We start from the raw sequence: 14416 nt of genomic DNA, 5'->3' as shown, positions 1-14416 counted from the left end.
TCCTTTGCAAACAAGCTTACTGAGACACAACAAACTGCTTGGCCTCTCTACAGCGCAAAGAAGGGACAAAGGAAATGAGGCCTGACAAACCCTGCTGACAATCCACACTGAAATGCCTCCCTCGGAGCCCGGGGGTCCCTGGAGATGTCACTGCCCCCAGCAGAAACACTGCACAAAAGGAAAGCCACTCACAGCCACAGCAGGTCCACTGGGACCAGCCAGCGTGCAGCCTGGCCCCAATCCAGGGCCTGATGAGCCTGGGGAGGTGCACTGGACCTGCCTGGATATCGGAAGTGGCTTTTTGCCTGTGTGGTGCCATGGGGACACCAGCCCTCACACGTTTGTCTCCAGCATCTGATACACCTGGAGAACAGCTGCTGGGCCAAGGACACACTCGCCAGGTGTTACCCACTTCCTCAGGGAGGTGTCTGGCCAGCTCTGATCCCTGGCCTGCGAGAGGTGGTGAGCAAGCAGGGGATGCTCAGGTGTGCCCACAGCACACAGCTCCTGCAGACAGCGGGGTTCTCATCAACACCCCTTCCTGCCCTTCCTTGGCCTCAGTGTCCGCTGTCTCAGCCTTTAGGCAGCTGTCTTAGACGCACACTAAATAACCACATCCCACAGGGCTGCCGTGAAAAACCAGCCTGGTCAAAGCAGTGCCATTTATTTTGCTCACAAAACCCTGTTCAGAAGGCCAACACGCTGCAGGCTTGCTGGCTGCAGCCGGGCCCCTCTCAGCACGATGGGGGACAAGCGCTGCAGCCAGCAGCGAGGACGGATGGCAGCCACCGCTGGACTTGGAGAGCTCCCGCCTCCCCTGGCCGGAAGGCAAACACGGCGCGCCTGGCACAGCTGGGAGCCAAGTGTGCCACAGCCCAGCTCAGCAGGGAGCTGGCACACCAGGACCGCGACACGACGTTCGCATGTCCTGCAGCCAGGGCAGCCCCAGAGCAAGAGGCACCAAGTCCAGCATGGCTGCTGCACCACAGAGAGCATTACCTGCCCTGGAGCTGATGGTGGTGCTCCTTCAGATGTGTCACAATGAGGCCACACTGCGAAGCAGCAGTGAGACTCACCCTCTCTCAGATTTGTCACCTGGAAGTGTCCAGCCCATCCTTTTTATCTACAACGAGGAGAATGAGAGCAGCACCTCCAGGAATCAAGTCAACCTGAGACAGGATCTGTGTGGCCACTTCCACCCACTGGCTGCTGAGGGAATTTGCTTAGACAACACACCCAGCTCCAAGACGGGCACCACTAACAGAGAGGCTCCACCCAGAACAGAAGTAGCCCAGCCTGAGGAACATCTCCTTGCAAAGAGAAAAAAACCTGGATAAAGATGCAGGACACTGGACCATACGCTATCTGGATCCATCCTGGATTCTTCTCTCCCAGTACCAGGGCCTACAACCATCAGCAGCAGTCTTACAGCACAGCCAGACGGGACTTCTTTGTTGGCATGCTGCATTTTCTTGCTGTTCTCCTGGTCTGCAGCATTTGCACATTTGTAGAAATGTTGTGAGAGAATAGAGGTGCTGAAGGAGGGAAATATCTTTGCAGGGATGAAATGAGCCTGGAAGTCCAGAGCTAGCCTTGGCTCTGGTGGTCCTCTTCCATTCCAGTGAGGTGTTGGTGAGATTTCCCAGGCAATGGCCCCTGCCACACAATCAGGATCTCTGGTAAAGCTTCATGATATTCTCGTCATGAAGCTTTTTCCACACCTGCTTCTCCAGGTTGAAGTCGTGGTTAGTGTAGAAAATCAGACGTTTCCAGTGCTTGTCATAGTAGTGATCCGAGTACTTCTCGTGACCCTCCGTGATGTAGCCATAGGCGCTCACCTGGGAAAGATGGAGGGCTCGCTGGGGAGATGTACCAAGGGCAGGGAACTGAGTGAAATACAGGACACAGTTCCCAAACGGGAAGGAGCACAGGACAGGGATGCCAGTCAGGGCTCTTCTGGGTGACCCTGCATGGGGGTTTGGAAGATTACGAAGCTTGGTTCCAGAGAGCCTGCTGTCCTCTCACTGCCTCCCTGGGAGGCAGGACGGCTCTCAGGCCACAGCAGGCTTCACAACCTCTACGTGAACTGCTTTGGGGCTCTTTCTCCTGTCTTCAATCTGCTCCTCCACAGCTGACAACCCCCCATAAATACCCTCAAGGCAGATAGCAGGCAGGGCTGGAGCCACCCCTGCTCTGCCCTGTTACCCCGTTCCCCCATCTGGACAGTGCTGTACGGGAGAACCATCCCGGCCTTACCTGGTCGCAGAGATGGAGCGCAGTCAGCAGCAGGAAGGCCCCCGTTGTGGGTCTGTACAGCCGCCAGTAGGGCTTTTCCAGACTTTTAGATTTTAAAAACCTGCAGCAGGAGAGAAGAAAGCACAGAGCAGTTGCTGGGTGTGGTGGTTCAAGCTGGGCACACCTTGTCCCCCTGTGGCCCGTGTGCAACCTTCCCTCCTTGCAGAAGTGGTAGGTCCTGAGGCAGTGGGGCTAAAGAAGGGGTGGATTAAAGGATCTAGAATGCTAAAGGCTACTCTTAAATCTGTCCTCTGCCTTGCAGCACAGGAGTGGCTTTGAGGCTCCCTGTTACATCCTACTCCACATCCACGTTTAGGAGTGAAATGAGCCATAGGAAAGGTGCAGAGAAGGGTCAGAAAACCTGCTAGGAGCTGCAGTGTTTTATGCCAGCAGCTGTTAGGAAGGTAGGAGTCCACACCAGGAAAAAAAAAAGCATTCGAGCCCTCTTGGTCTTGGAAAGGACCCAAGTCAGAGGGGAGATGGCATAATGAGCAGGGAGGTGCAAGCCATCTGGCACTGCATTTGCCTTCCCTCAGAGAAGGCACAACTCAGCTCTCAAGGAGACCGAAGGGCAAACACAGCCAAAGCACGGCACAACAGGAGCTGCTCTTCCTGCGTCTCTTGGTCACGTGCAGCCCACGACTGGCAGATCTTACCGTGACAGTGTCCAGCAGGCTTGTGAAAAGGATCAGAGAGACAAAGAGGAGCAGCCAGGCCAGGCAAATGGGAGACTGAGGAAGTACCTATTTCCATGCCTGAGAGTACAAACGAGTCAAGAAGGGATCTCAGGAGAGAAGCGGTGTTACAGAGCCTTCCTCCAAGGTGCTAAGCAACGGGGAGCATGAAAGGCTGGTCCTGAACTAGAAGAACTATTTTGGCACTTTAGCCACATTCTTCCCGTATCTAAAGTTGCCAGAACCTCTTCTGGATGCAGAAAGCCAAACTGTCCCATGGCTGTTGCTTCTCCAGCTCACAGATGCTGGACATCCACCCACCGCAGCACCACGGAGAATTCTAACTGACTGCACGCAGGTGAAGCTTACCCCCAGTCTGCTGGTGTGGCTGAAGTGCAGTCACAAGGGACTGAGCTGGGAGGAGAGAGTCCAGCGACAGACAGAGATGGTGCTGGACAGAAAAGGCAAGCCCGTTAGAGCAAAACCCCCAGCTCACCTGTTTTTCATGTATCTGAGGAAATCAGGGTGAACCACCAGGTATCTGTCCATTGTGAAATCTTCACCAAATCTCTCGCGGGGCCTCTGCCTAAGGACAGGAAAGGGGGGACTCAGGACAAGCTCCTACATTTCATCACGGCTGGAAAGCACCAGCCCTGATGTACTTGGCGATAAGAGAAGAACCACAAACACTGAAGTTATTCTGCAACGTTTCCCAGAGTTTGGCAAAGTCTCCACAACCTGTGTGCACTGCAGAGGAAGAGATCAGGGAGGAGAGGCAACAACAGGAGACAGGGATATCAAAAGCGTAGGTGTGTGTACAGACAAGAACTGGTGAAGCCAGGCCTTCATCCATGAGCAGGCCACCGTGTACAGACACCAGACCAGACAACAGCATGTGTTCATCCTAGAGGACCACAAAGCTTTCTCCAAGCTCTGGCCACACACCATTGAAATCAGCTATGTCTGGGAAGGAGGTGTACTGGTTACAGCAGTGCTCAGAGCTGCGGGGAAACCACGACATCTCTCCAGACAAATGTGCTGGGGTGGGAGGCTTTAACCTGGCTTTACCCTGGCCTGCACCTCAGCAGGGCTGAGCACTGTGGAAAGGAAAATGGCACAACAGAGTGCTCCACACTGAAGGGTGTGGAGGTGGGGCCAGTTTGTTTTACCCGTAGTGGTTCAAGAATCCTTTCCTGATGTCCTTGTTCAGCAGAAGAGCCTTCAGCCACTCATAGTCTCTAGCTCCCTCGAGGAAGTGAATGTACCTGACGTGCTAAGAACACAAGTGAGCATTAATGAAGAGCACAAGAGATACATCCTTTAAAAACAAAAAGCAAGCAGGCGTCTAGGCTCACTGAGTTTCTTGAGCACACATCTTTGGTCTGCAGCTTTTAACTATCCCAGAGAAGCAGAACGGAGATAATATTTGATGTGCAGCTGCTTCTACCTGCCAGAAGGATGGAGTAGGACTGACACAGCTTGCCACCACGAACGCTCACTCCAAGCCAAGCCAGCGCAGGTTCCCGCAGTAAGAGTAATGCTGAAGTGTTAGCTAACGCCTTTGCTCCTCATGCACGGCAAGATCAGAACGGAAGGCGACAGACAAACAGCATCCCAGGAAAGCGGTGCACGCATACAGCATGGACCTGACTTACTTCTCCCTGTGGGATGCGGCTGAACCCTCTGTGTCCCAAGATCTGGAGAGAGGACACCAGGGAGTAGGCTGTGAATCCATAAAAGGAGGTTTTGGTTCCCACATCTTTTTCTTAACCTTTGATTACAGCCCCGCTCACCCTGGCCAAGGAAACCAAACGGAGGAGCAGAGTTAGCAGGTGACCACTGAAAACCCTTGCATCCATGTTTATAACAGGAACAGACAGCGCTGGTCTGGAGGAAGGGAGGATCAGGCCCATTTTGAGCTACACCTCTTGATCTGCAGGAGAGCCCCTGCTGTGGAGATGGCTCTTCATGGCTCATCTGTGAAGCCAGGCTCTTCCTGTATGTTTACGAACTCTCCGGTTCCTTTTTGGTTTTCCATCTCCTCCTGCCATCAGTCATTTTGGCACTGGGCAGTCAGTGCAATACTCAAAGAGGTGAAGTTAGCCAGCCATAATTATCTGCTAGCCAGAATAACCTAGTTGTGTATCTTCTAAGAAGGAAGCCCGCCTTACCGGAAGACATAGTCATGGGAGTCAATCTCCTGGCCCATCCCAGAGTTATTCAGTATTCCTCCATTCCCCACAACAGCACAGCTGATGCAGGTTGGCATGGTGCTGTTCGCCAGGAGCAGCTGCTGGTGGGGATTCGGGGGCAGCAGGGACATGACCTCTTCCACCACTGTGAAACAAATATGGTGGAGCATCAAGAGTCTTCGGGATGGACACAATGAAACCACCACAGCTTCCACCACAAGACCCACTGTGATAGTTTAACCACAGCCGGCAACTAAGCACCACACAGCCACTTGCTCACTCCCTGCCCCCCCTCCACGGGATGGCGGCAAGAGAATGGGAAGGGTAAAAGTGAGAAAACTCATGGGTTGAGATAAAGACAGTTTAATGGACAAAGCAAAAGCCACGCACACAGGCAAAGCAAAACAAGGAATTGATGCACTACTTCCCATCAGCAGGCAGGTGTCCCCTCCTTCCTTTCTCTTCCCCAAGCTTTATATGCAGGACGTCACATGGTGTGGAATATCCTTTGTCAGTGGGGGTCAGCTGTCCTGGCTGTGTTCCCTCCCAACTTCTTGTGTACCTCCAGCCTACTCCTTGGGGGGGGGGGGGGGGGTGGGGGAGGTGGGTAACACAGGCCCATACTAGCTACTGTGAAGAAAATTAACTCTATCCCAGCCAAAACCAGCACATTCACCTAGCCTGATGCCTGTGACAGGGAGATGCTGCAAACCTCCAGCTACTAGGCATAAGTTGGGAGTTAGATGGTCCCATCCTGACATGCCCTGAGCAACTCACGTGAATAGTTCAGCTCCATGAAGCCAAACGGAGGTGCAAAATGCTCCAGGCGGTCCCACTCACTGCCATTGAAGTATCTCTTGTCCGTGAAGAGCATGATGTTGGGCAGGAAAAGATCTCGCAGCCAGTCAGACTTGGCAGCTTTGGCCTTCACTGATTCAGAGCAGGTCTTGAAAAACAAAAAGAAAGCAATAAGGACTGCCTATCAGGAAACTGATAGGCGTGACTGAGTGCCAGGGCTTCTGTGCCGGTGTGTGAGACTACTGGAAAGAAGTACAGAAATTCCAGTGGTACATCATCTATGCCCCTCAGTGTCGCCATCATCGTGAACATGAGGCATAATTTCAGCACTACATCCACTAGCTGGTGGAAAGTCACCTACAAGGAAGCCTGAGTGACTCCAAGTCTCTGAAACTTTCCTCTTCAGAACAACAGGTCTGTGATGCTCACGTTTTACTGGCTTTGCATCTCATTACCTCCTGCAAATTAATACCTGAAATAAGTCTAACCTAAATGTACCAAATAAGGCTAACCATCCCTGTTGGCAGCACACCTCACAGGGTCCTGGCCTCAGAGTGCACTGCAGCAAACACACTGAGGAACATGCGAGATCAGATCACCATTACCACTCCCTTTAAAGATAAGAAAAAGTGTGTAAACCACTTGTTTGACGCCATACATGAATCCCAGAGAAGCACGTGGCTGAGACGGGAATCCAAGCCAGCTTGTCCTCGAGGGGTCTCCTTGCAGCTGGCAAGGGTTAGGCTGTGCGTGCAGATGGAGAGCAAACAACTCCACTGCGCTGGATTTACCGCTGAGTCCACTTGGGCTCTACTTTCTTAGACATCTTCCCCACATACCCAGTGAAGGACAAAACACAGGAGACCAAGTGGACCTGCAGGTCCCCGGCAACGACCAGACTGCATTGCCAAAGCCTTGCTATGTGCTCCGCAGCTGAGCTGGGCTCTCTGCTACAGGTGAGGATGACAATCCGGTCACAGCCTAGGGACAGCCTCACTCTGCCTATCACAACAAGAGTGCAATGAGAAGAACATTGTGGAGAGTTTCATGTTGGCATCATTTCACTTGTAGCATATTTCACATCCAGAGACAGGGACATTCCCTTCCTGCTCAAGCTGTACTTCGTACTGTCCAACGCTTGGTACTTGTTGTGCCTCCACAGCTAGACTGGGTCAGTACCGGAGGAACTACAGAAAAGTCTGATCAGGTAGGAAATGAGGGAGGTGGGAGTGCTTCTCTCCCTCTCTCTGTAGAATTAGAGACCAGGTTTGGGAGCGAGACTCAACATGTGATGTCTGTATGCACATCTTCACTGAAGACCCTTCTGTGCGCATTTTCTCCTCTTTTGCATACTGAGGAAGAGTTTTCTGCACTGTCTCAGCTGTTCTGCACACGCAGACGCTCTGCAGCCTCAGCTCAGTGGAGGATGTTCTCAGCTTCCTGCTGTGAACTGTTGTCTGAGATTTCTCTGCCAGCTCCTGCTCCGCAGTTCTGAGATGGCTGCACGTGCTGTGACCTAACCCCACTTTGTCTACAGGCTGTAACACTGGGCAGGAGGGGTAAGGCACCGTCTCATGTGGCATACACGCTCTTAGCCACGTAATTTGCCCACTCCCATTTGTATTCTGGGTGCCTGGAGACCACAGGAAGCCCAGGAAGAAGTGCACAGCCTGCACCACAGATGGGATCATCTGCCAGGCCCTTCTGCTGTGACGCAGTAAGGCTGGGCCAGTGTATTAGCTCAAGCATTTAACAGCCAATTTCTGCATTTAATAGTCACAGATCTTTGGATAACAGAGATATCTTTGGGGCCAGCTACTCCTCTCAAGTGGCTCAATGCCACGCTGAAGAGCACATCCCATCAGCAAAAGAATGGCTCACACTGCCAAAATGGGCAACGGGGAACAGTATCACAATACCACAATGAAGAGAGATTCAAAAATAAAACATCAAAACAATAAAATTTCTCCTAGGACTTTTTATTGGCCCAGTTAATCTACCTCTGCTCTCTGCATGTCTCTCAGGGCATCCTGGGCACCATGGGGTTGGGGAAGGGGGTTAAATTTTTCAAGAGCAGCCCCTGCTCCACCAAGAGATGTCTGACCAGAACGACATGGTGCCTGCAGCCCTCACAGTTCCCTGGAGCAACATCTACATTCCCACGGCAATGGTGGAAGATTGCGGCACTGAGACTTTAAACAGGCAAATGGCTCATCTAGATCACTGACCTAGAACAGGCGCTCCTGCCCACACCTCCCCTCCTCCCTGTGCAGCGTGTAAAGGTCACTTACACCCATGCATAAAGACCTTCCTCACTCTAGAGAATGTGACCCGCCTGTCCAAGCCTTCCAGCCACAGGGGTGCCAGGGAAAACTGCTCTGGGTAAGCTTCACAAGGAGTTACCAGCATAAGATGGCAGACAGAGACAGTACTGTGCACCACAACCTGCCCCACCTGCTTGACGAGAACTTTGCTATAGTTTATGACTTTCTTAAAGGCCTTGTTCCTGCACCCAAGTAATTATGAGATGCTCAAAGTTCATTTAAATCAGGTCCAAACCCTCATAGTTACAAAGGAAAGGTCAAAAATACGGTCAAAACAAGAATTCAGCACAAAACAAAAGAAAAAGACAGGCTTTCAATTCCATGGCTGTTAAGACAATCTGATGGTGGGCACCAGACCTAGGGTTTTGGAAGATCACATCAGCAATATCCCCTACACAGGCAGAGGTGATCAGCACTAACCTATAGAACAACACTCCCAAACAGGATCTGTAAGAAAACTTTGAAGCTGTAGCTGGGCAAGTGCTACTGCTTTGATGGGTACAACAGTATCATCTGAGATTCTCATCTTCACCTCTACCAAAATACTTCACCTGTGCTGACGAGGCCTACAGTTGTTCCTATTTAAAGAGGAACACAGCAAGACTTGTTAAAAGCCAGATCTGGTTCAATGCAAAGCAAGAAAATCCTAGATAGCAACCCAGCGTGCTGGGACCATCTCAGCTGTGGAGCTCGGCATGGGGAATGAATCTGCGTGCTCACTATGGGCGTCTCCATGCAGGGTGGAAAAGGTGAATTGGCCACACCTGGAAAAGACTCTCCTCTTGTTGATAATAAACCACAAGAACAGTAAAAAAGGTTACGTTTTAACCATCATTTCTCAAATGAGGCTCACATGCACATACTTGAATTTTCGCCAATATTGACAGAAAACCTTAAAAACGGGAACAGTCCCCACCCCGCTGTCTCCAAAGCAGACAGGTACACATTTGTCAATCCTCATCTAACCCTTCTTCTTTGACCTTATTTTGACTTTAATACAAGCAACTAACAAAGCCTCCATTCCTGCGCACTGAGATCCTGCCCACCATCACTGCCAGCGTCATTCTTCACACCTTAGCACAGCTCAAGCGTCACCACTGCCCAAGCTTCTGACCTGCTTCGGTACATGTGTGCTTGGGTGAACCAGCACACAGAGGCATTCTGACTCCTGTTCCCTCACCATGACCCTGCTTGTTTTTGTTAGCTGGGCTGCATAAAACAAAGATCAAGGCAAATCTGGAGACTGTAAACCCGAGTCTTCACAGGAATGCAAATGTTCAGTGTCCCAAGAGACTGGGTGAGAAACAGGATGAAGACTGACATTTACCTGACTGACTGACATCACCAGACACCTAACGCCTGCCCACAGGCATCACAGGACTAAGCGTGACCTAACTTACCTCAGGGTGCCACATCACAGGGAACATCTGCGCTGCATCGTGTGCCTCAGTCCCCCCATCGAGGCACCTAAGAGTGGGATCACCTTGTAGCACAGCCGGAAGGAGAGAGATTTCCCCCAAGCTTCTGATGCACCTGAGCTCCAGAAAGGGCTGCTTGGGCTGACTTTCAAAGGAACCCATGGAAATGCAGGCAATTGCAGTAAGGACTCACACTGGAGCATGGTGGAGGACTGGTCAGGCTAATTGGGTCGTACATACAGGCCTGCCTCTCTGGGTTCCAGCAGCACCTGCATATACCAGTGAGTTGACCTACCAGCTTGGAGATCATCCTCGACTGCAAAGGGCATGCATGGCCAGGGGACAGTAGACAAGGAGGTCAACAGGGAGGTACAATTCTTGGTGAACACACACAGCCATCACACCTACCGATGATGGAGATGAGCTGTCCTGCAGGTACTTGTCCTCAAAATCCCACCGTGGCTCAGACTTGAAGTCAGCAGCCCTCAGTTTCCTCTTTTGTGTCACTGCAGCAGCCTGAACAGGTCTTACAGTTTTCATTGATGCAAGAGGCTCTTTCTGCTTTCTTTGGTCTTTGAATAGGTTGTTCTCATGAACTCCCTTCACCCCAGAGGATGGTTTCAATGTTGCCTTCTCCTTGGCTCCGTGCAGCCTTGGAAGTGATTTCACTACTGTCTTTTCCTTGGCTTCCTCCACCCGTGGGGCTGGTCTCATTGTTGTTTTCTCCTTGTTTCCCTGCACCCTAGGGGCTGTTTTCACTGTTGTCTTCTTGATTCCCTTGAACCTGGGGGGTGGTTTCACAGTCATGTTGTCTTTGGCTTCCTCCACCCTCACAACTGGTGCCGTCATTTTCTTCTGCTCCTCCTTTCCTTCCCATCTCGGCGCCCTTCCAACCGTATCTTGTTCGAGCCTTGTGATGTCTCTCCCCAGCGTCACCTTTAAAAAGCTCCTTGAGTTCCCGTTATCAGAACGGCTTAAGCCCTGTTGTTCTTGGGTGTCCACTTGCAGCACACCTGGGGCACGCTGGAAAATGCTCGGTTGCCTGAATGCAATCAAAGGAAAAGCAGACACATCACACACACCTTCCACTGAACACCTTCCAGCCCATTTCTAGTGCTCCTGACTCTGAGCCTCTCTGTGCTTCAGAGCAACCACTGCACATGACCACCGCGCTCAGAGGACTCGTCTTGGCAACTCCCACACAGTTTCTGCAGGATGCTGTATGAATTCCATTTCATTTTTAACTTCACCACCAGTGTTATTCAACTTCCCACACCATTCTGGCCTGAATTCCGCTTATATCCCCACTGAGCAAACCCCAGAGGCCTCGCACTCCTCTTCAGCACTTGGCTGATGAATCGTCCATGCTGGCAGTGTGGCTGTGTGCAAACCAGCACCAAACAGCTTTGCCCTGCCTGGGCAGGACCCCTGGCAATGTCCCCAGAGCACTGCAGGACTGTTTTGGAGATCCTGAGCTCAGGACATGGCATACATCACAAAGGCAGCCATCTGGCTCTCCTCTTTGCCAGCAGAGTCAAGTGCTTCAGCGACAGAGCATGAAGATCTTCCAGAACTCAGTCAGGAAGTCTAATAACAGCTGAAACTCACTCCTTTACTGTACATGATTTCTTGAGCATTTGGGGGCACAGGCACTTTTTCCTCTCCTTGTCCCCCTTAGCCAGCTAATGCAACAGCATCACACAGCACTCGCCAGGTACCCGTCTTAAGACGGGCACTTTGAAGCTCTTAAAATACATGCTGAAGCTTAAAAATGTAAAATCTCTGCATTTTCAGCAGTTGCCTCTAATACTGCAGCTGCCCCGTTGTCTGATTGAGAAGCACAGGCAGGTACAAGGACAGCACAGGAGGACACAGCTGTCAACAGCAGGAAGAGCCACCTGCAGCAAGACTGGGCTGAAACTCAGAAAAAAAAAAAAAAAAAAAGCAGGGCAGAAGTGGTGGGGGTTTGTCCCAAACATTCTTTCTTATCTGCACATGGCTGGAGGGTGGAACAGGAAAACGACAGTGAAAGATTTCTGCAGCTGAGCTTTTATGTACAGCGAAGCTTTTCAGGATAAAGCAGCACAGTTGTGGCAGTCTGACTTCACACTCAGCGCTCACCCTTCTGACGCACTTCTTTCGGAGAGCTGTGGATTGCTTCCGAGGTGATAAATGGGAAAAAAGCACCTCTGCAGATAGCAGGCCGCAGATAATGGCTCAAGTGCTGCCGAAGCCTGAGAGTGGTACGGCGTTCATTAAAGTGATTAGGAAATTATCAACTAAGGAAGTTTTTAAAAATAATTTTGTCAGATAAATACTTGAACGTTTCCAGCACTATTTCTAAGAAAAAGAGGCTGTGGTAAATGGCCTATGAGCTCTTCCTCTACCTCTCGTCATCATCATTAGCCAGTTTCAACCAAGTACGCAGCAGCTGCTTTCCATCACAGCGCTCCATGCGTAAACTCGTGTTACTGTTCGCTGCCTACCAAGAGGGAGGGTTGTATATACACTCTAAGTAAAGATAAATTGGGTAAGGTAGCTCAAGCAGATCTTAAAACTTAAAAATACAACAGAAAGTCATCCAGAGATATGTTTAAAAATTTTGAATTTAAAGGGAAGAGGACAAATGAAACAGGACAGGATGACAAACTGGCCCCCACACCAGACTCCATACTCGCTGTCTTGCAGGGCACAGATTCCACCCCAGCTCTATTACACTTTAATTTCAAATACTGTGCCAAACATACAGAGACCAAAATGTAAACCTGAGGGCCCTTCACATCCAAAACTTTGCTCCCTGCAGTCAGACCCACATGGCCAGGTGCTCGTGCCTACACAGGACCCGGCTCTCCTGATCAGCGTTTTAAATCCAGACAACCGGTCAAAGCAGCTCATCAAATTTCAGGCTCTAGAGTCCAGCTGGCAAGCAACTGCCGAAGCTCAGTGACATTTACTGTCATTTTCCTCTCCATTTACAAGGCCTAGGACAAATAGAGGATAAAGCCATGAAAATGATGCTTTGTGTATTTTACAATGCATATAAAGGTACGGAAACAGAACCGATACACAGACAACCACACACATCTCACGCCTAGTTGTGTTTTACTTAAGTTGCAAAAATATGGACATTTCCATTATCCGAAACTAAGGCAGAATGAAATGGCTTCCAGCAGCTGGGCACGGAGAGCCAGCTTTTGTCTCAGCTCTGCCACTGACGGGCTGTGATCAAGGACAACTCACTTCACTTCTCCAGACCTTTTCCTTCTCCCTGCCTCTCTTGCGCAGATCCTGACCTCTCCAAACTGACAGCGGTCCTCAAGGTCTGGTCTCAAGTCACTGAAGCTGAGCTAAACTCGTGCCACCTCCAGAAGAGATGTAGGTGTTCCAGCCTCACCCCTCCTGCCTGCCCCCAAAGCATCAGCCCTCAGAGGCCCACCTGAAAACTAATCCCACCACAACAAGCCAGATGAGCTCACTGGGAGCGCTGGGACCATATGAGGGCTGGTGGGGAGGTGGGGAGCAGTGCTTCCTACACACAGCACAGGGCACCAACAGGTAAGTGAGCCATGCTCGTGGTGAGAAAGGCTCAGATATCTGCTGTGCTCATGCAAGGGACAGTGCTTCCTGCCAACAATGCTGGAGATATTTTACGGCAGTCAACACTGCAATTCCCTCCACACCTATTCCTGTAGGATCCACTTGATCACTGATATAAAAAAATAATATATATATTGATCATGTCTGCATGACATTGGTTTCCCAGTGTGCAGCGTATTTGTATGAGGAATCAGATGCTGAACTCACTATAAATTCAAAGGTACCCCACCGCAATCCAATGTCCAGCAATGCAACCTGGACTAGGGCTGAACACGGTCCTTCTGGGAGCCACCGGGAAAAGCAAACACTATGCAGTGCCCAAGTATGGAAACAGGCAGCATTAAAGCAAAAGCCGCTTTCTCAAACAGCTGCACAAGGAAAGACTGGAAACCAGCGATCCAGCAGGAGCAAGTTTTGGACTGGATCTTCCAACACAGTGCTCTGATTGTATACAACATGGTCTGCTAAAGCAAAGTAGTCATCTCACTCAGATCAAAAGTGCAAGTTTCATGGTAAAAAGACAGAGAGATAGAGAAAGAAAGCGAGCACAGGCACTCTATGCAGACAGTGCACATCACAAGGAAGCAGGTTTCTTACCTGAAAATCCTTGTCTTCAAGAAGCCAAACATGGGGCTTAAATTAGCAACGAAGATGCAAAAGTGTATTAAAACAATGAGACAAATGAGGGCTCTGGGAATTTTAGGAAGCCTTCTCCTGAAAAACCACATGCCTGAGAGCGACAGAGGCTCTGCTGCCCAGAGGTGCTTTCCAAAGGTGTGTTGAACGAGTGGGCTGGCCTTCTCTCTGGATTTCCCTACAAGAACATGCACACCCTCTCTCCCAACATTCAGGGACACTCCGCACACAAATTCAATTCTTCAGACAAGACAGCAGCTTTCCACTGTTCCCATTTATCATCCTAAGCTTATTGCAACACAGAGTGGGGAAAGAAACACCTTCTACTGCAAACAATGGAAGTTCTCTATACATTCCTTAAGGAGGTTAGTCCGGTGTAACCCTTTACCTCTGATCTGGTGGAAGCATCACTGGGAACACTGTGTGAATTACGGAACTAGCTACAGTCACAGTCAAATAAATTAGCTTTCAGACCACCAGTT

At 50.5% G+C, this 14416-nt stretch overlaps 1 protein-coding gene across 1 annotated transcript; it reads right to left on the bottom strand.

Annotated features, from left to right (window-relative positions):
• Nucleotides 1-648: 648 nt before the first annotated feature.
• Nucleotides 649-14026, bottom strand: ST6GALNAC1 (ST6 N-acetylgalactosaminide alpha-2,6-sialyltransferase 1). The gene is given in 9 exon segments (XM_086762651.1): nt 649-1838; nt 2257-2356; nt 3466-3555; nt 4139-4242; nt 4625-4763; nt 5141-5306; nt 5939-6107; nt 10110-10743; nt 13896-14026. Coding segments are annotated over 9 exon segments (1704 nt in total). The 3' UTR covers nt 649-1667.
• Between the last annotated feature and the right edge of the window lie 390 nt (nt 14027-14416).

The sequence above is a fragment of the Chlamydotis macqueenii genome, chromosome 18 (genome assembly GCF_036417535.1).
Source record: "Chlamydotis macqueenii isolate bChlMac1 chromosome 18, bChlMac1.mat, whole genome shotgun sequence".
Lineage (NCBI taxonomy): Eukaryota > Metazoa > Chordata > Aves > Otidiformes > Otididae > Chlamydotis > Chlamydotis macqueenii.
Note: the sequence above shows the minus strand (reverse complement) of the source record. Positions and strands in the feature narration are given on the sequence as shown.